This window comes from Terrapene carolina, unplaced genomic scaffold (assembly GCF_002925995.2).
Source record: "Terrapene carolina triunguis isolate 2854851 unplaced genomic scaffold, T_m_triunguis-2.0 Scaffold238, whole genome shotgun sequence".
Classification (NCBI taxonomy): domain Eukaryota; kingdom Metazoa; phylum Chordata; order Testudines; family Emydidae; genus Terrapene; species Terrapene triunguis.
The window spans coordinates 18,622,450-18,643,930 of record NW_020664589.1 but is presented as its reverse complement, the minus strand read 5'-3'; the positions used below and the strand labels follow the sequence as shown (position 1 = coordinate 18,643,930).

Below are 21,481 nucleotides of genomic sequence, written 5' to 3'. Positions count from 1 at the left end.
CACCTAACCAGGAAGAACAGGTGGATGAGGCTTTTTTTAAGCAACTAACAAAATCATCAAAAGCACAGGACTTGGTGGTAATGGGAGACTTCAACTACCCACACATCTGTTGGGAAAATAACATAGCAAGTTCTTGGAATGTACTGGAGGCCATTTTTTATTTCATAAGGTGAAGAAGGCTACTAGGACAGAGGCTGTTCTAGATTTGATTTTCACAAATAGGGAGGAACTGGTTGAGATTTTGAAAGTGGAAGGCAGCTTGGGTGAAAGAGATCATGAAATGGTAGAGTTCATGATTTTAAGGAATGGTAGGAGGGAGAACAGCAAAATAAAGACAATGGATTTCAAGAAGGAAGACTTTAGCAAACTCAAGGAGTTGGTAGGTAAGTCGCATGGGAAGCAAGTCTAAGGGGAAAAACAATTGAAGACAGTTGGCAGTTTTTCAAAGAGACATTATTAAGGGCACAAGAGCAAACTATCCCACTGTGTAGGAAAGCTAGGAAGTATGACAAGAGACTACCATGGCTTAACAGTGATCTGAAACTCAAAAAAGAGTCCTACAACAAGTGGGAACTAGGTCAAATTACAAAGGATGAATATAAACAAACACCACAAGTATGTAGGGACAAAATTAGAAAGGCCAAGGCACAAAACGAGATCAAACGAGCTGGAGACATAAAGGGTAACAAGAAAACATTCTACAAATACATTAGAAGCAAGAGGAAGACCAAAGATAAGGGAGGCCCATTACTCAATGAGGGGGGAAAAACAATAACAGGAAATGTGCTTCATGACTTTTGTTTCGGTTTTCACCAAGAAGGTTGGTGGTGATAGGACGTTTAACATAGTGAATGTCAGTGAATATGAGGTAGGATCAAAAGAGGCTAAAATAGGGAAAGAACAAGTTAAAAATTACTTAGACAAATTAGATGTCTTCAAGTCACCAGGGCCTGATGAAATGCATCCTAGAATACTCAAGAAGCTGATGGAGGAGATATCTGAGCCATTAGCCAATTATGTTTGAAGAGTCATGGAAGAAGGGGGAGAATCCAGAAAAGGGAAAAGGGCAAATATAGTGCCAATCTATAAAAAGGGAAATAAGGAGAACCCAGGTAATTACAGACCAGTCATCTTAACTTCTGTACCCAGAAAGATAATGGAGCAAATAAGAAAGCAATCAATTTGCAAACATTTAGAAGATAAGGTGATAAGTAACAGTCAGCATGGATTTGTCAAGAACAAATTGTGTCAAACCAACCTGATAGCTTTCTTTGACAGGGTAACAAGCCTTGTGGACAGGGGGGAAGCAGTAGATGTTGTATATCTTGACTTTAGTAAAGCTTTTGATACTGTCTTGCATGACCTTCTCATAAACAAACTAGGGAAATGCAACCTAGATGGAGCTACTATAAGGTGGGTGCATAACTGGTTGGGAAACTGTTCCCAGAGAGTAGTTAACAGTGGTTCACAGTCATGCTGGAAGGGCATAACGAGTGGGGTCCCACAGGGATCAGTTTGGGGTCCGGTTCTCTTCAATATCTTCATCAATGATTTAGATAATGGCATAGAGAGTACAATTATAAAGTTTGTGGATGATACCAAACTGGGAGGGGTTGCAAGAGATTTGGAGGATAGGATTATAATTCAAAATGATCTGGATAAACTGGAGAAATGGTCTGAAGTAAATATGATGAAATTCAATAAGGACAAATGCAAAGTACTCCACTTAGGAAGGAACAATAAGTTGCACACACAAAAAAAAAGGGAAATGACTGCCTAGGAAGGAGTACTGAGGAAAGGGATCTGGGGGTCAGTGGACCACAAGCTAAATATGAGTCAACAATGTAACACTGTTGCAAAAAAACGCAAACATCATTCTGGGATGTATTAGCAAGAGTGTTGTAAGCAAGACACGAGAAGTAATTCTTCCACTCTACTCCGGGCTGATTAGGCCTCAACTGGAGTACTGTGTCCAGTTCTGGGTGCCACATTTCAGGAAAGATGTGGACAAACTGGAGAAAGTCCAGAGAAGAGCAACAAAAATGATTAAAGGTCTAGAAAACATGACCTATGAGGGAAGATTGAAAAAATTGGGTTTGTTTAGTCTGGAGAAGAGAAGACCGAGGGGGAACATGATAACAGCTTTCAAGTACATAAAAGGTTGTAACAAGGAGGAGGGAGAAAAATTGTTGTTCTTAACCTGAGGACAGGACAAAAAGCAATGGGCTTAAGTTGCAGAAAGGGAGATTTTAGGTTGGACATTAGGAAAAACTTCTTAACTGTCAGGGTGTTTAAGCACTGGAATAAATAGCTTAGGGAGGTTGTGGAATCTCCATCATTGGACAAACACCTGTCAGAGGTGGTCTAGATAATACTTAGTCCTGACATGAGTGCAGGGGATCAGACTAGATGACCTCTCGAGGTCCCTTACAGTCCTATGATTCTACAATTCTATGGTATTAGTCCATTAATGGATAGAAATGGTAGTATTATCAATAATAATGCAGAAGAGGCAGAAATGTTCAATAAAATATTTCTGTTCTGTATTTGGGAAAAACAGATGATGCAGCCTCATCAGATGGTGATGATACTACTTCTTCTATTGCACTAATGTTTCTGGATAAAAGCCACTAAATTTAAACATTTTCAAATCAGCAGGTCCCAATAACTTGCATCCAACAGTTTTAAAAGAGCTGGCTGAGGAGCCAGTTTTTATCCAGAACTGAGGGACAGTCTCAAAAGTGGGGGACTGTCTGCTTGATCTACTTTATGCCAGAGGGTGTGCTGGAAAACTGTTAAAAGGCAATATGTAACTTGTATTAGAAAAGGGAATTTATCTAATGTAGAACTGTAAAGCCTGATATTACATCTTCATGTTTTTTCCTATGTAACTTGTATGTGTTCGCTTTCCCTTGCTATTCCATCTTTGAATCTGTGATTTTTTTTGTGTGTTTTTGTAAATAAACAGTTTGTTTACTTTTACCCCAAGCAGTCTCCGTTGTGCAAACTGTGTGGAATGTATGTGCCAAAGTGAACTGGTAAGTGGAGGCAGGTTTCATATCTTCGAGGGTGATGAATCCAAGAGGGGAAAAGTCTGAGTGTCTAGTAGTTGAGAACTTGGTTTAGATAGATTTGGGAAGACTCAAGATTGGAAGGGCTCTGGGGTCAACCTGCAAGGAGTAGGTAGCCTGGTGGAAGCCAGGGTCAGACCTTTATGCTTGTGGGCTGGCTACCGTTGTTAGAGCTCTGAGCCATAGCTGCATACCATGAAGGCACCCAAAGTTACAGGGCAGGTGGTGACAGAACCCCTTACTGGTCTGGGTGATCCCCAAAACATCACAGTAAGTCATGTGTGTATAAGATGGAACTAGAGGGGAGGTGTCTTGTCATAAAGATTTTCAGCACCAGAAACAGTTTGGATTATAGCATATGTTGTGTACACACACACACACACACACACACACACACACACAACTGAAGGGAAAGTATCGAAATGCCTAAAGTATGGAAATGTTTTGGTCTATTAACCTGGACTTTGACAAAAATTGCTTGAAAGACTTTTTAAAAGAACAAAGTCCTGCTTGATATCTTGATAGAACTGCTTACCTAAGAAAGCTTTTTATTATTAAATTATTATTTGTACGGCAATAATATGTAGAGGCCCCAACCAGGAATAAGGACCCTATCATGCTAGATGCTGTACAGGCACAAAAAACAAGTCATTGCCTCAAAGAGCTCACAGTCTAGGTTATTACAAGGCACAACAGATGAATGAGACAAACAAATCGGGGAAAGGAAATAACAGTAAAGCAAACAAGTTAAGCTTATGCTTTAGTTAAACGTGTAACTCAATGGTTTGTACTAAATGCCATAAAACAATATAGAATTCTCATTCATAAACAGATGGTTTCAAGTTGACGCCAAATTAGACTAATTTCATAACACATACACAAAATCACTTCTAAAGGTAAATTACCTTCCTTCCTTCAGCCAGCTCTAACTCAGCAATCCAGTGATGTTTAGACAACAAAGCACAGGATTATTATACACCATAACAGAAGGGAGAAGATTTGAAATAAAGACAAGTTAACTTACAGCCCAAGTTTTCGTCAGCCTGAAAATAGGTGCGCTTTGCAATGCTGATACCACAGCCATGAGGGAATGTAAGTTGTTCAGTTCTAGAAGTTTCTGAAACAACACCAAAGGAAAAATTAATTAACCTTTTCTCATAGCTGTTTAGAGCCATCACACTGAATACAACCAAACTAGAGCAAGGGGTACTAAATGATGTCTAATTTGGGAAATTCTATTAATCTGGGTGAAATTTTACACTTTAAAAATGTTGCAGATATTCCAGGCTTGCCTTGAACTCATTGCAAAGTGAAAGCTCACTTAGATGTACCTCCTATGTTCACAATACTAATTTGGGTTTTGCAAGGTTCTCTCTTTGGGAGTGGAAAAGATTAAATAATTTTTAAGGGTAACTCTGGTATTATTGTTGAAAACAAGTTCTAACAATAGGATATTATGGTCTGACTCTAGTCTGCAGCTCCACTTGCTCCAGGACTTGCAGCATCCTCTTCCTGACTTAGCCCTCCAGCTAGGTCACTCAGTGTTCCCCCTTCTGAGGTTCAGTTCTAGGCAGTCTGCACCAGTACTACTCCCTCACTGTCTGGTAGGGGAACACAGGCCCGCCCTCTTGTCCAGGTTCCAGTCCAGAGACCCTCATCTGAGCAATTCTGAGTTTCCTCTTTCTGTCCTCACTGCTCCTCCCCTGGACTGATTTCTACGACACCTGGTTCCACTTCTTTCTCTGGGTGTACCAGCTCCATGAACCCTCCTCCTTCTTCCCAGGGAGTGACTGCTGCCTGCCTTCCTGCAGCCTTTCCCAGCTGCCTCCAAACACTCCTCCCTTTTCCCAGGGAGGGACTGGCCTTTCTCAGCAGCCCAGTCTGTAGCCTGCTATCTGGTTTTATAGGCCCTGCATGTTTCTGCACAGGTGAGCCTCTTTCCAACCATCTGCCTCCAGCCTAAAGCAGCCTAATTAGCTGACTGGACCCACCTGGCCCAGCCCAGCTCTTGCAGGCCTAGTGTGGGGAGCTCACCCCACCACATGCCTAATGCTCCAATTGTCCTCTGTGACCTGAATCCCTAGTAGGACTACATCTTCCCATGATGCGCAGCTCCCCTCACCAAGGGCTTTGTCTACATGGGAAGTCATGGCACAGAAAGCCAGGATATGAATCTAGAGCACACCTGCTTGCCACCCAGTTGAGTCCACGTGGACACTGCTACAGTGCAGCGCAAGTCCTGGAGCATGGCTTGGCTTATTACTACCTGAAAGTGTATTAAGCCAAACTGCACTCCAGAACTTTCAATGTGCAGTAACAGTATCCACACAGCACATTACTGAGCAGCAAACTGGTGCTTTGCAGATTCACATCTGGATTATTGCGCAGTAATCTGCATGTAGACAAGTCCCAAAAGATGACATTGTGGTGCATCACAAAAATTGTAGTCTAACTGGTGAGCCCTACCTAGAGCAGAGAATGGGAGGATCAGGCCTCAGAATTCCAGCTTCATTAGGCTCTATGACAGCATGTCAAAATAGAAATATTCCGGTTTTTAGCCAAAATATTTTGGCTTTCAATTTTTTGCCAACAATTCTAAATTTTCCGTGGAAAACGTTGATGAAAACAATTTTTTGGTGAAAATTTTCTGTGGGGAAATATTTTTTTTTTCCCAACCAGCTCTAGTGCTAGCAACAAAAAGTTGTTTTGGTAATTATGTTGCCCATGGCTCCAATGCAGCTCAACAACATAATAGCAGCAAGATGAATCACCTTTAAACTTGTAAAAATGCTAAACTAGAATATTTATAGCAGAAGCCAGTTAAAAAGTTCACTGCCCATTGTACCTAGCTATGTACGAGCAGATCAGCCTGTGGTGGTCACATTGTGTGTCACAATGACCAAGCACTTAGTGGGATAGCAGGAGCTGTGCTATAAAGAATTTTATTCTTCAGTGGTCTAAAGAAACAGTTGATATGAGGAGTGGATAAACAGACCAAAAAAAACATTTTGAAGAATAATAATAATAAAAATGCACACTTACCTTAGCTATTTTCACAAAATGGCTCAATATTTCTGCCCTTATTTTTAAGGTCTGTGCTGTTAAAATTTCTCGTACAACCCAGAAACTGACCTATAAAGAAACATATACATCTGGATTTAATGCAAAAAAACCCACCTTTATTATATTAAACATCTATAAACTGTCTTGATTCTCTAAAGAAAATGCAGGTTAGGAGCAGGAAAGATATGAATCTTGTAAGAAAGACGGGGTATTAAACAAACCTTAGTAAGCAACTGCTGAACCGATTACCCATACCACCTTTCTTTAATGTCAATGACTTAACTAAACAAAAAGACTTGAGAGATTAATTTAGATTTATAAAGTTTAATTAAATATCCTTAACAGCCACAACTGATAGGACAGGATATAAGACAACAAAAACAGTAGTAGACTAGGATTTGTCTAACAAACTAGAAAACTGGTCAATATAATCATTCAGATTTTCAGAATCAAATCACACAACCACTACAGAAAATAACACCTATATTCAATCACTATCTAGGAAAGGTGACTTTATTTAGATTTTTGATTATGAGTCCCTCCGAACAGGAACTCACTTGTGCCAACCGATTTTATCAACCCTGCTGTTGGTAACACAACAGAGGAGAAAGAAAAAATAGAAGCAAAATGTAAAACAAAAACTCCCCTCCAATACAAAGTTAAAGTGCAAGACAATTTGGTTAATTAAATATATGCCAGTTCACCCTGGTCTCCTAGGGTTTCTTATTTGAATATTACTGCTTGACAGTAAGGGCTTCTCTTCACGCAACAGTTAGCTGAAGTTAGTAAAGTTGCTCCAATTAAGTTAGCCTAGCTCCAATGAGAGCAGGGTGAGAGCAACAAGATTAGGAAATAACCACCTACACAGAGTGATTTGTTTAGTAGCATAGACTGATTGGATATGCAGTTGATGAGTTTAATTCGAGCTGCTGCATCCCTACAGCATTACAGCAACACTCCAACAATTAAATCGCCACCCCCTCCAGCCTTGCAGACTGAAAGACCAGTGATCTAGCCACTAGGTCGCCCAGCCACATAAGACCCTATCACAGATTATAATCAAGTCATCCCTTAATCCTCTCTTTGTTAAATTAAACAGATTAAGCTTCTTGTGTTTATCGCTATGTAGAGAGTGAACAATGCTCCTACTCCTACATGGTTTAGCATACTGGTGCAGCAAGGTAGGAATATGAGGAAACTGCTGCTGCCTGTGCTCACCTATTCTGGATAAACAGAGGTCATCAATCTCTATGATTGTCAGCCTAGCAGCTTTTCACAAGAATTACATTTATTAAAATTTAGGGGAAAGATGAAAGATTATCCATGTAAATTTAAGAGCCATAGATACTTATGAAGTGTAGCTACTAGAACAGTCTAGTGGGAGAATGTTTCATTTGGGATGAGCCCTTGCCTCACAGCTGAGAAGAGGCAGGAAGCAGACTCGTATACCCAAAATGGCAGCTAATTTTTGACTGAGCCACAGAATTTAGCTAGCATCAAGACTTGCATATTTTCTTTATGCACCCAAGGGATTTCCACTGCCATATTTGAAACATACACTAAAACATGTGGTTGACTATCCCCTCATCTAGATGCCTGTGCACAATGACAAACCGCACAACTACTTCTGAGTGCACTCTAAGCACAATTTGAGGGTTATTGTTACTCGGAATGCTCCTAAAATTAGCACATACATGATTTGCTAGGTAGGATTTTTCCTTTTTAAATTACAAGAGTGTTATAAGGATAAGCTATGCTTTGTATTGCAACTTGAGTGGAAAAATTTTAAACTCGTTCATTTCTTATTATTAGATACTAGGTGAATACATGCACGTGTCTACATAATAGACTCAAACAAAACAGTGTTCGCAAACTAACTGTGTTTTTGTGTTTAGTTAGGGTTACATCAGAACCCAGAAAATCTCAGGCTCTGGAAGAAACCTTGTTGTTTGAGAGCAGGTTGTTGAACTGGAATATAATCAAATACTCTTGATCAGAAAGAAAAAAAATATTCCCTTGACAGTTAGCAATTTGTTTTCACATCTGTTACTAAATAAATAAAATCCCCCATCAAAAAAGAGCAAACAAAATAAACAAACAAGCCCAAACCCAACACCACCAATCCATTCTTCTTCTTCATGTCCATTGAGTATCATGTAATAATACTCATCTTAAAATGACTATTTTTATATCCATCCTTTGCAACATTTAATTGTAGCTCTAATCTGAAAAATTAAAAGTCAGTTATAATCAACACATTTGGTACACCCATACTGATCTCCTTTAAAGCCAACAACTCTCAAGAAAAAGAATCTAATTCTTTTATGATTACTAATCCATCAAAACACTGTGTTAATAGGATTCAGATGTGGCACATTTATGTATATCAGTGAAGTAACAAATTCAATCCTTGTTAAATTCAGGTGGGCAGTGTTAATTCTGTAAATCTAATTAGATTATTTACCTGATTAAACCTCCTTGTGAAGGCAACAATATTAGGGGCGAGGATGTGTTTTTCTTTCTTATTCCATCCACAGCTGGCTAGTTCCTAGAAAATACACCAAAATACTGTTTCACTATTTACATCTTTTTAAAAGAGAGATAAACAGTCTTTAAAAATAAAACAATGTTGAAATATTGTCTTTGAGTTCCAATGTAGGGAAACTAAACTTAACTGAAATACCATTAGAGGGAAGCATGGAAATGGACACATAAGAGTAATATCTACCGTAGACATTTCTAAAACATCAATCACTGCAGTTATAAATCAAGTATCAGAGGGGTAGCCATGTGAGTCTGTATCCACAAAAACAACGAGGAGTCCAGTGGCACCTTAAAGACTAACAGATTTATTTGGGCATAAGCTTTATGTCTCTTTATGTGCCAGTATATTTATGCTTGTATCTGTAATTTTCACTCCATGCATCTGAAGAAGTGGTTTTTTACCCACGAAAGTTTATGCCCAATAAATCTGTTAGTCTTTAAGGTGCCACCAGATTCCTCGTTGTTTTTTCAGTTATAAAGGCCCTAATTCCATGACAACTACGCTATAAAACTTTGCTCTCTCCTCTATACTTGTGTATTTGCTGTGATACACTTTTCCAAGAGTGGGAAAAACAGATACACACAAGACAAATGGACCTCATCACTGAAGTATCTAAGGCCTCAGTTCTACACTGAGCACTTCACCCTCACAGACTCCAATTCAAATGAGGCTCACGCTGCTCCAGGCCTGGAAGAGTTCAATGCAGGATAGGGGACTAAGAGCTTTACTCACACACTACTATCTTATTCCATACAAAAGCTTTAGTATTAAGGCAATGTTAAGATTGAAAAAAAAAAAATCAATCACTTAAGTGTCTGAAAGCAGAGTTAAGTTAGTGCAGACTCAAGGTGTAAAGCTCAGCAACTCTGCAGCCTGTGCTTATAATTTAACTAAGCCTTCTCAATATTATAGCTTGCCAATTAATACAATTTATAATAAAACTAATTATAAATACTACATATAATAAATAACAGTACATTTGTTCTCTAGATTTGGCATGATTTTTAAGTCTCATGAGATCTACAAAACAAGCCAAATTTGAATAAAACAGTTCAGCAATTTTAAAGTTATGAACATTTAAAGAGATGGAGTTGGATCAGAGTTGAAATGGTCTCAACTCATAGATCATACCAGTTTGAAACAACTCCTCGTTTAAAATTGCCTTGTGATTGATAATCCTGAGTTTGAACCATCAGAAGTTAGCCACTCTAGACTAAAGTCTTGCAAGTAGCCAGAAAATATAGTAAAGACTAGAACTTAAAATTTTACATCAATTGAACAGCTGGCTAATAACTATTTAACTACTTAGTTTTAACTTCATCTCCATTAAATAGAATTTACAATAATACTTTCTAACTAGGTACCAGTCATTACTATTCACTATCATTAGGCTAGGACATTGCCTGCAGAGATATCCCAAAAAAGCCGCCCTTCTCATTCTCTGTGTAGCATGTGCTAAAATACTATCATACTTTTATGTTGGACCTTTATCATTAAGCACTTAATTACACAGAGAGAGTATTAAGGAACTTCAGCTGCCTCTGGGAAGAAAGGCCATAGCCAAAAAGTGCACAAGATAGAGGGAGGAGGGCATTTCCTTTTTTAACCGTAACTTGGGCAAACTTTACTCCTACAAAATGCATCACGGGCTTTTCAACATAAAAACATCCACAGCCAAGAGTGATCCTATTTTTAAGGTTCCACACACTGAATTGCATGGAGCTCAGTTATCTTGACAATGAAGGTCTGATCTGCCTACATGGAACCTATTGATTCAGACACTAAGTATTTTAAATATAATGTTTAGTAAATTATACTACAATTGGAAAAGTGCAGAGAAGGGCAACAAAAATGATTAGGGGGATGAGACAGCTTCCATATTTGGAGAGATTAAAAAGTATATGAAACTGTTCATCTTAGAAAAGACACAACTGAGTGGCGATATGAAAATCATGAATGGTATGGAGAAAGTGTTACTAATCCCTTCACATAACACATGAACTAGGGGTCATCTGCTGAAATTAATAGGCAGCAGATTTAAAACAAACAAAGGGAAGTACTTCTTCACACAATGCACAGTCAAACTGTGGAACTTGTGGCCATAGGATGTTGTGAAGGCCAAAAGTATAACTGGGTTCAAAAAAGAATTAGATAAGTTCACGAGGATAGGTCCACCAATGGCTATTAGCCAAGATGGGGGGGTGGGTACAACCCCATGCTCTGGGTATCCCCTAAACCTCCAACTGCCTGAAGCTGGGACTGGACAACAGGGGATGGATCACTTGATAATTGCACTGTTGTGTTTATTCCCTCTGAAGCACGTGGCACCAGCCGCACTCAGAGGCAGGATACTGGCCTAGATGGACCATTGATCTGAACCTGTATGGCCATTCTTATCTCTTAAATAATTCTAACCTTTCACTCAGCCCATACACACAAGCAGCACCCAACTGTTGCCAGGGGGCTGTGTGGTCGGTAGTAGAACTAGGATTCCAGGGGTGATGTTTTTTCTTTCTGCTCCTCCAAACAGCACAGGACACCTAATAATATTTATGCAGCTAAGATAAGGGAAGAGAACACCCAGAGAACCACTTACAAGATAACAATGAACAAGATAAGTTGGGAAAACAAGTAAAGAATTGGTGAACATGGACAGTGTGCGGACAGAGCATGCTGTACAGAGATTGGTTCCTACAAAGTAACCAAGCCAACCCTAAAATGTGTAATACACATCTAATTGCATTTACTGTACAGTGTAACTGTATATAAAGGGAGAGGGTTTCTGTGTAACTTGGATATACAATGTACCCTGAATCCACACCCTGCATTTAAGTCTGATCAACTCAGTGTAGCATTGCTGTATGCCAGCAAAAGATACCTGAGTGATAAAGAGTTGATGTGGGCCTAAGGGGCCAATTAGGGTACCAGGCTGCACCTAGAGGGAGAACCAGGCTTAAATGAACAAGAGGCTCAGCTGGGCTCAAGTAGGATGGATTATAAAACCAGGAAGTTTGCAGCAGAAGGGGCCTGCAGGAGAGAGTCTGCAGTCACTCCAGGGAGCAGAGGGGGGTGAAAACCCAGGAGGGAGAGAAAGCCCCAGGCTTCTAGCCCTAGAAGAAGGGTAAATCCCAGAGAAGTTGTGGGGAAGGAAGCCTGAAAGTACAAAGTAAGAAGAAGCCCAGGGAAACAGCAGTAAGTGGTAGGACTGCACTGACCTTGGTTGCTTGTTATAGGTCCCTGGGCTGGAACCCAGTTCAGAGGGCAGGCCTGGTTCCCCTACCAGCCACTGGGAAGTGGCACAAGAGCATTGGAGACACCAACCAGACAGCTTAGCAAGTTTGTTCCCTAAGCCTGGGAGTGGCCCCCAAGAAAGCGCTGTCTCCTGCACAGATGAGCTTTACCCTTGCAGTAGACAATTCTACTGTGTCAAAGTGAAAATGTCAACTGTGGTCTTTGTGCCAGAGCTTCAGCTAACCTTTTAAGTATCCCAGGCCCTGACCACTAAATGCCTTGAAGACGAGAATAGCAAAGTTGAATATGATATGATGTTGTATGGGAAGTGTGACAGGATGTACCTGGCCTTTACGGTTCTCTACAGGAGGACCCACATTCCTACTACACCCCGCCTCAGGAAAGGAGCAGCGAAAGTGAGTCCTCCAGGCCTGCTTAGAGAGGCCTCACAGAAGCAGCCAATGAGAGCCCAGCAGGTTCAGATAAAAGGAGCTGCAGACTCAAGCAGGTCAGTTCCTGGCTGGGACCAGAGGGGCAAATAAGGATGCTCCTTTCTGTCCAAAGCCTGAGAACTACAACCCTGTGGTAAGGAGTGAAGATAAAGAGGCAAGGCAGGAAGAGCTCCAGGGAAGTAGAAGCAACGAATCGAAGAGAATGGTACGTGGCCACTGGCCAATAGTAAAATTGTGTAAGAAGGGAACAAGGCTCATTTTGAAGCTCGAGCAAAGGGCTAAATTTAAAAGGCCCAGAGCTGGGGCTGAAGACCCTGGTGAGGGCAGGCAGACAGTCTTTTTTGGACTCTTTGCTACCCTAAAAGCAGTTAATTTTGAATGTGTGATGAGGCCAGAGGGCCAAGCCACTGAAGACCTTCCAAACTAAGTTGACAACCTACAGAAGACTCCAGGAGCAGGAAAAAGGACTGCAGTATCACACCCAGCCATTAAGTGGTGCTCAAGAGGTATCACCCCATTACAGAGAGCCAATGTCAGAAGCAGAGGACAAGTTTGATGTGTTTGCTGTAACTTGTATTGCTGGGAAGGCATACTATTGTATTTTGTATTTGATACGATTTCCTGAGGGCTGATAATTTCATGCTCTGCAAACAAGGTAATATATCTAGGAAAGAATGAAGGTCATTCACATAGGATTGGACTAACTTGGAAAGCAGTGACTGAGAAAAGGAATTAGAGGTCAGAGTGGATAAAAAACTCAACTTGAACTCCCAGTGCAATGGGCCGGCTAACTGAACAAATGATCCTTATTTGTATAAAAAAGGGAAATATCAAGTAGGAGTAGGGAGGTTTTATTACTGTATAACTGTAAATTGCACCGTATATAGCTTAGTAGATCTCATCCTCATTTAGTTTTTATTCACAAATTGGAAGAGGAAAAACAAGCTTTCCTGGCTTTTTCAACTCCCAATTGGTTTCTTAACTTTGAATGAACAAGTCATTGAGCTGAACTAGTTGAATAAACTGAAATGAAGGAAACATTCTCTCTACCTGCAAAAGGTTGTCAAAGGCTGGGTTAGTCTCTAAACAAATTCTGGTTCCAGTGCTTAGCCAGTGACTTCCATCAGTTCAATGGTTTAACTTTCTTTAAAACTTTGGCAACAAAAAATGTACCGCTTATTTAAAAAAAATTAAATGAATTTGTTATAGAAAGTTTAGGCCTGTAATGTAGCTTGTCATAATTTAAAATTACATTTTAAATAAAAATGCATTTAATTTAAATTAAAATCTGATTTAAATAAAAAATAAATTGTTTTTATTTACTCTGTTTCTGCAATAACTTTGTTACTCCACTGACTAGAACAAACCAAAACATGGATTGCATCTATTTTCTGGACTTCTGAAAATGTCCAGTAAACTGTTTGTTCTAGCTTCCTTTTTTGTCTTGAAATGACATGTAATAAAAATATAGACAAGCATGATAGGGCAGTCTACAGTTAAGGTAGCAAAACACTTAATATTAAAACTGCAACTCTTTCACATGCTCACAACCTTGCAAAATTCAATCACAAAATTCAAAGTTTTAAACGTTTAGTCTTCACTTGAATTTTTTGCAGAATCTCATTGGCCACTTCTGTGACTTTGGTAAGTGACCCCCTCACTTACTTTTTTCCCAAGAAAACTATTTTTTCTTGCTTTGTTCACTTAGGAGCAGTACACAAAATCATCTACAACAACAAAAAACCCTGAATACTGGAATCATGAAGCCCTATACCATCAAAACCTAGGCAAGAGCTAATAATGGAAAAGAACAAACATCCATCCCAATTTCACTGTGGTTTCTACCTACATCATTATTGCTGTAGTACACAAAACACCTAAAATGGATTTTATGTGCATGGTTGAGAGGGGGGTTGCTTGGATGTGGCTCTGATACTGCACTGGAGTTTTAATATATTGCTTAAGCAGTTGCATAGAGCTGCGGATTGGCCACATTATACTCTGGTGAGCAGCTGAAACACTTCAGACCTTAACCTCAAGCTCCACAAAGGGGGGTGTACTAGCCATCCTCTTGGTTTCCCTTCTACACCCCAAGGAGCTCTAAGTGTCACAATAGTGCTTTAAGTTAAATACAGAGGACAGTTCAGACAACTCTTACTAATTTTTTTTTAATGAGATGTACAAACATTTAACAGTTATGCATTGAAAGAAATTAGACTATAATTACATGTTCAGATTTGCAAAGAAAAAATGTTTCTATTTTCAAGTGGTTGTTTTATGCAGTTCCAAATACCTTAGACAGCTTGACTCTCCAGTTACAGGTTCAAGTTACCACATATCTAAACAGCATTTATATTCAGATGTAACAATAGGGGAATATATAGATAGATAGATAGATAGAAAGAAAATGAGTTATCCAGAACTCTAGCTGTCAATCACTCCTGTTTTTACAGCCACACAATGTCAAACAAAATGTTGTGCAAGTTTCCAAATGAGAGTTATGCATTTCAGAGGCATGCAGGCCAAAAGGGAGAGAAAAATCAGCCACAGACTTTTGCCTCCAAAAAGCATTTTACACACATTGACAAACTGAACTGTCTACAGAAATGCAGGCCCACGTATTGCTGTGTGAGAACCAGGAAAAGCACTTTTAGGGCTTGTCTATTCTACCCGCCGGATCGGCGGGCAGTGATCAATCCAGTGGGGGTCGATTTATCGCGTCTAGTCTAGATGCAATAAATCAACCACCAAGCGCTCTCCTGTTGACTCCGGTACTCAACCAGAACGAGAAGCGCAAGCAGAGTCGACGGGAGAGCATCAGCTGTCGACTCACCGCAGTAAAGACACCACAGTGGGTAGATCTAAGTACGTCGACTTCAGCTACGTTATTCACATAGCTGAAGTTGCGTAACTTAGATCAATTCCCCCCCCGCCGCCGCCGCCAGTGTAGACCAGGCCTTAGTCTCCACCTGCACTTCACATCACAAGCTTCCAGCATGCAAGTCTTCTGCTGATAACAGTGCCAATTCACACCTGTCAAGACACAAAGTTCTCCCTGTGATGAGCAGATGTCTGGTTTAAGAACCTGGAAACTATATGCTCATGTGGAAAAATCTTAGAAGCTCTTTTACTGGAGATAGCAGAACTCACATTTACCAGAATAAGAGAAAATTTTATCAGACTCTTAATATTAAATAGTAAGCTTATTACTTCAAAAGCAGTGAAGAAACAGCTAGTGAGTAACAAAGGAAAACCCTGTGCATGGAAAATGAATTTAATTTGAACTATATAGAAAAGTAGATTTTAAGCATACGTAATTTAGCATTTCCTTGCTAGCTGAATTTTTTGTATAATTCTTAACTACATTCCATTTCTATATAGAAGTATGAAGGATGATATTAGAAAGATGAAGACTACTTCCTCATTAGGTATAAAAACAACAAGGAGTCCGGTGGCACCTTAAAGACTAACAGATTTATTTGGGCATAAGCTTTCGTGGGTAAAAAAACCTCACTTCTTCAGACGCGTGGAGTGAAAATTACAGATGCAGGCATTATATAATGACACATGAAGAAAAGGGAGTTACCTCACAAGTGGCGAACCAGTGTTGACAGGGCCAATTCGATCAGGGTGGATGTAGTCCACTCCCAATAATAGATGAGGAGGTGTCAATTCCAGGAGAGGCAAAGCTGCTTTTGTAATGAGCCAGCCACTCCCAGTCCCTATTCAAGCCCAAATTAATGGTGTTAAATCTGCAAATGAATTTTAGTTCTGTTGTTTCTCTTTGAAGTCTGTTTCTGAAGTTTTTTTATTCTAGAATAGTTACTTTTAAATCTGTTATAGAATGTCACAAACATGTGATAAGCTCTCACAACAGCCATGAGTAATGTCTTCTACCACCTCCGGTTGACTAGAAAACTCTGTCCTATACTGGCAGATGAAGACTTGCCCTCAGTTATTCATGCCAATCACCTCTTGGTTAGACTACAGCAATGTGATATACCAGGGCATGAAACCTTCAGCACTTAGGAAACTCCGACTAGTACAAAAAACTGTAGAGAGTCTCCTCAGCAACACAGGCTACCGTGAACACATCACACCTGTCTGTCCTCCATTCCCTACGCTGGCTTCCCATAGAACTTTGAATCAAGTTCAATTGATCTTCAAAACATTCAGTGGCCTGGACCAGGATACCTAAAAGACCATTTAAAGCTCTGGGACAAAGGAACTCTGGCACAATAGAACTCTCAACAAGAGTAAAGCTTGTCAGGGGGGCGGGGGGGAGGGCGAGAAAGACAGAATCTTCTCTGGAGGTGGTCTGAGACTGTGGAATTAATTCCCACAGCAACTAAGAGCTCTCAGAAACGTCACCATATTTTGCTCCAAGTGGAAGGTACATTTCCTTGACCTTGCCTTCTCTAATATAAACACAAGGCAACAGGTACATTTAACCAAAAAACCCACCACTACCAAAACAAGACACTCCATTTGCTTCTCTCTCTGGGAGAGGATGAGAAGACGTGCAGTCATGTTGTTTAATGTACTATGGTGATGAATGCAGTACAAAAACCTATACAGAATAGAACCAGAGTAGGGGCAGGGTGAGTTCATATCTTTGCTGCTGCTGTTGTTTGGCTGGAGAACTTTTCTAGAAGGCTAGATTCACATGGCAGCAGTACATTTGAAAAAGCAAGAAATAAAAGGAGTGACAGCAGCAGATCTAGACACTGATTCAAGAAAAGCATCCCTATTCAAGGCAACACTTAAGTATATGCTTAAATTTAAGAATGTGCTTAAGTGTTGTCCTGAATAGGTATAGATTTCAGCATATGCTTAAGTGATCTTTCTGAACAGGGCCCCAAATCTGTATGTCTAGGAGGATTTTGCTGTGTGTTTGAATGAGTTTCATTCTCTTCATTATACAAATGATCCCAGCCCAAGATCTATGCAGGGAAAATGTACATTGTTATGGCATAATGGAGGGGAGTTTCATATGCTTTGCTAAAATCTTGGCAGACAAGTAGTATGATCTGAAGTGATTTTTATTTTTTTGTTCAGCCCTTCTTGAAGTATGGATAAGCAGAAATCAAGCTGCTGAAAAAGTGCAGTAGAAAGCACCACAAAAACAGCAGTTCCCAACATTTGCAAAAGAAGGAAAATACAATTAAATATATTCATATTAATTTTTTCATACAAAACTTTAAAGTCTCCACAAGACCAGTTTTCATATTCTAATATAGTAGAGCACAAACATACACAATTTGCAATAAAAACCTCGTGATTATCAATTACCTCTGTATTTCATCATGACCAAGAGTAATGGACTTTAGCCATTAAAAATATATACTAAATTATCCATCAGACTAAGAATATTTTCCTATTATTTACACTGAATTAAAAACTTTTCTTTTTCAGTTGCATTTTGATCTTAGACAGCTTTAGTCTCTGGATAAACAGTACCTGGATATTTTGAATCTTTGCCAAGTGTCTGATAAATTCCAGCCATTGTTTGTACAGTGGAACATATTACATCACGAATACGATATTTGCTTTTCCATTCTGATGACAACTACAGCTGTAGTTATTGACACAAATCCCCACAAGTAGGTCTATTGGAGAGGTCTTTCTCTATTTTCTGATTTTTCAGGGGTAGCATGTGAACTTCTGTTTCAAATGCCAATGCCTACCCTATTTTCCTAGAGAAGCTGAAATGGCATTTCAACTATATGCACGATTAATGCATTCTGTGTGACAAGATCACACTAAACAGGTTACAATGTAAGAAATGTATGAACAAAAGGGTCGAACTAAGGGCTTGTCTATATGAACACTAATTTCACAGAAAACGGGGGTGTAAACCTACCCTGCACTAGCCTGCTCTGCACTAACTATCCACATGAACCTTGCCGCCATGTGCTAAAAGTTCTGTAGTGTGCTTTAATCTACTTCTATTTCAAAGTGGGACAAATCAAACCATATTATGAAATATTTTCATATGCACGGTTTGTAAAAAGTAGATTTGCACCCCAGCTTGCCCTGAAGTAAGTGTTCATATAAACAAGCCCTAAGTGAGTGGACAGCAGATGCTTCTCCTTTGGCTGACTGATTTAGGCCCCAGTTAAGGAAGCATCCATATTCAGGACAGCACCTAAACAAGTGCTTGTCTCATTGATGTCAATAGGACTTACACACATGCTTAAGTGATTTGCTGAATTGTGGCCTTAAAGGGGAATCTACCATTGCAGTAAAAGGAGCAGAATTTCTGTCCCTACACAAAATACCTACACACCATAGTAATTTAATTATATGCACTCATATCTTCCCTCACATTTCTATCTTTGTTTTATTTTATCTTTTTTCTTGAAGGGGTTTATAGTGTACACCTCGAGTTTAGGATTATAAAATAGATTTAGATTCAAGGACTTTAGCAAAAGAGAAAATAGCCTTTACAGTTAGAACTAAGCCATAGTTTTTTGCATAAACTGTTTATAGGGCACTCAGCTGGGATGTGGGAGATCAGGGTTCAATTCCTCCTTCTGCCTGATGTGGAGCAGGGATCTCAACTTGGGTCTCCCACAATGCAGGAGAGTGCCCTACCACTGAGTTAAAGGTTATAAGGAAGGCATGACTGCCACCCACCCACTTTCCTTCTCCAACTCCACCTTTGCCTCTGGCAGTTTTGTGAATCTAGCCCCTTATTTCCTTTGTTTTTATTTAAAAAATGCCCAGCCACAAAATGGCATTTAGCATCTTATATTTATTTTTGGAGCTTTTTAAAAATTACCTACTCAACCATTCAACCACAGGAAAGCAAAAAGTTGCAGAGAATGGCCTTTTTTTAGATCTACTATTTAAAAGATTTTTTAAAATTAATTTGTCAAGTGATAAGAATAACAGCTGTCACCATTTAAAAAAAACAACAGCAACACTTGCCAGCAGTGAACACAGCAATACCCAAAGTTTATAGTCTTTCCCATTCTGAGAATAAGAAATAACTGTGGTAATGGTTGCCAAATATTGACTTTTTAATTGGGTGAAATAAATTTGCTATTTGAGTGGAAGGAAAAAATTGTTTTAGTAAAAACAACTGCACATATGCAGTAACTACTTTTCATTTAAAAAAAAAGTATGGAGATTAACCAAAGACTACCAGCTGAACTGCTGATATCTGCAGTTGAGCTTTCTGTCTGAACAAATAAAATCTCATTTTTTATTTGAGCTTGGAGATGAAGGGGTGAAAGTTGTACTGTACTAGTCAGACCACTACACCCTTTGCCCAGGACTCATCTTTGCAGCCATTGGGGCAGAGGATCTGTTTAAATCAGTTTCCCTTAGAATGACTGGAACTGGTTCCGTTTCAGAGTCTCTGAAGAGGAATACTACCCAGATGATGGACCATGCTATAAGCTGCCTGATCAGACACTATGAATATCTTTCATCATCAACTAATGATATAGACTAGGAGAGCTCTTGGATCCTCAGCTGCTTTTGAATATTCAATCAGCAGCAGTGGCAGAGAGTGATTCTCCCCTACACCCTGCAATCAATGCGGGGGTAGATGGTTGTAACCTTTCCTTTAAGTTGCAAACTTCCTCAGTTACCCATACCTTTCTACCTCCAAAACAGAGTACTGCGATCAGCTCTACGTGGAATATGCCAGAAAACATTGGGAAAGCCCAGATATCTGACTATTTGGCTACTTTGAGTTTTGCAGGCAAAAGCACATTATAACTATGCTCGCTCCAGAGATTGTATTTGCTCCAATTCATTTCTGCAAACAATTAATTAAAAAGCTACCTTTGCTATATAAAGCCCTCGATGATGGGTCCTGTTTATTTAAGAGATCATTTATCTTCACACACTGAATCCTAGCAGTTGAGATCAGCTATGCTTCCTGAGCTATCACTTGGAGCAGGGTCTTCTCAATGGAAGGCTCATGACTTTGCAATATGTTTCCCCTCTTGATCTGACAGAGACCAGGTTTGTTGATCTTCAGGGCATAATGTGAGGCTCTTTCTAAGGAAGGTAATTGTACAGGGAGACTTTACAATTTTGGTTGGTAGGGGTAATTTGGGGAGTTTTTTTTTTTCCAATATTGTATTTATAAACATGCTCAGAGATACTGATAATTGTATTACATAAACTGTTAAAATAGATGACAGATGGCCTCTCAATGAGATTTTTATTTTGGTTCTACACAGCTCTTCCAATGCACTTCAAATCATGACCTGCAGCACCTCCAGTTATTCTAGTTGTCTCCTCTCTAGTGCAGGGATCGGCAACCTTTGGCACGCGGCCTGTCAGGGAAATCCACTGGCGGGCCGGGACGGTTTGTTTACCTGCAGCATCCACAGGTTCATCCAATTGCAGCTCCCACTGGCCGTGGTTCGCCGTTCCAGGACAATGGGGGCTGCAGGAAGCAGCACAGGCCAAGGGATGTGCTGGCTGCCGCTTCCCGCAGCCCCCATTGTCCTGGAACGGTGAACCGCGGCCAGTGAGAGCTGCGATTGGACGAACCTGCGAATGCTGCAGGTAAACAAACCGTCCCGGCCCGCCAGTGGATTTCCCTGACGGGCCGCGTGCCAAAGGTTGCCGATCCCTGCTCTAGTGCATCACTGCAGTATCTGAAGACCTTCTGCTGTTGCACATTAATATTGACACACAGCATCTTTGTTTTTCCAACTGAGAGTCTCTTAAGCAGATACTGCAAATTATATCGAAACTGTAGGATGGTTTGGTGATGTGCATGAAAGGAGACTGTGCTAAGACTACTAATTTGTTCACCAATATAGAATTTGTATCAAAGACTTCAGAGTTGGAATACTAGAGCATGTTAAAAAATAGCATGGTCTACCACTAGTAAACAAAATGGACAATGACATCTGAAACTTTATTATGTAAGTGGCTGAATTAACATTTGAAAAATGGGCTATCACACACACACAATAATGTGGCCCGCTCCTCCTCAGGAACATAAACTTAAGAGGAGAACACACAATGATCCTACTTCCCACCACAAAAACTAACTAACCTAAAGCCTGATACAGTCCTTTCCCCCCCCCCCCCCCCCCAGGTTAAGAAGTTTAAATCTATTGTGAAGGGAACCAGAAGAGAACACT

The 21,481-nt window shown here is 39.9% G+C and overlaps 1 protein-coding gene across 7 annotated transcripts in view; it reads right to left on the bottom strand.

Annotated features, from left to right (window-relative positions):
* The window catches only part of RALGPS1 (Ral GEF with PH domain and SH3 binding motif 1), a 298,888-nt gene that overhangs the window by 239,437 nt on the left and 37,970 nt on the right, over window positions 1-21,481 (bottom strand). For all 7 annotated transcript variants that reach the window (XM_026657362.2, XM_026657365.2, XM_026657366.1 and 4 more), the window contains exons 6-8: window positions 8,599-8,682; window positions 6,114-6,203; window positions 4,096-4,188 (exon numbers count right to left, since the gene is read on the bottom strand). In XM_026657362.2, coding sequence (XP_026513147.1) covers window positions 4,096-4,188; window positions 6,114-6,203; window positions 8,599-8,682 — 267 coding nt within the window. The remainder of the gene's footprint in view (window positions 1-4,095; window positions 4,189-6,113; window positions 6,204-8,598; window positions 8,683-21,481) is intronic.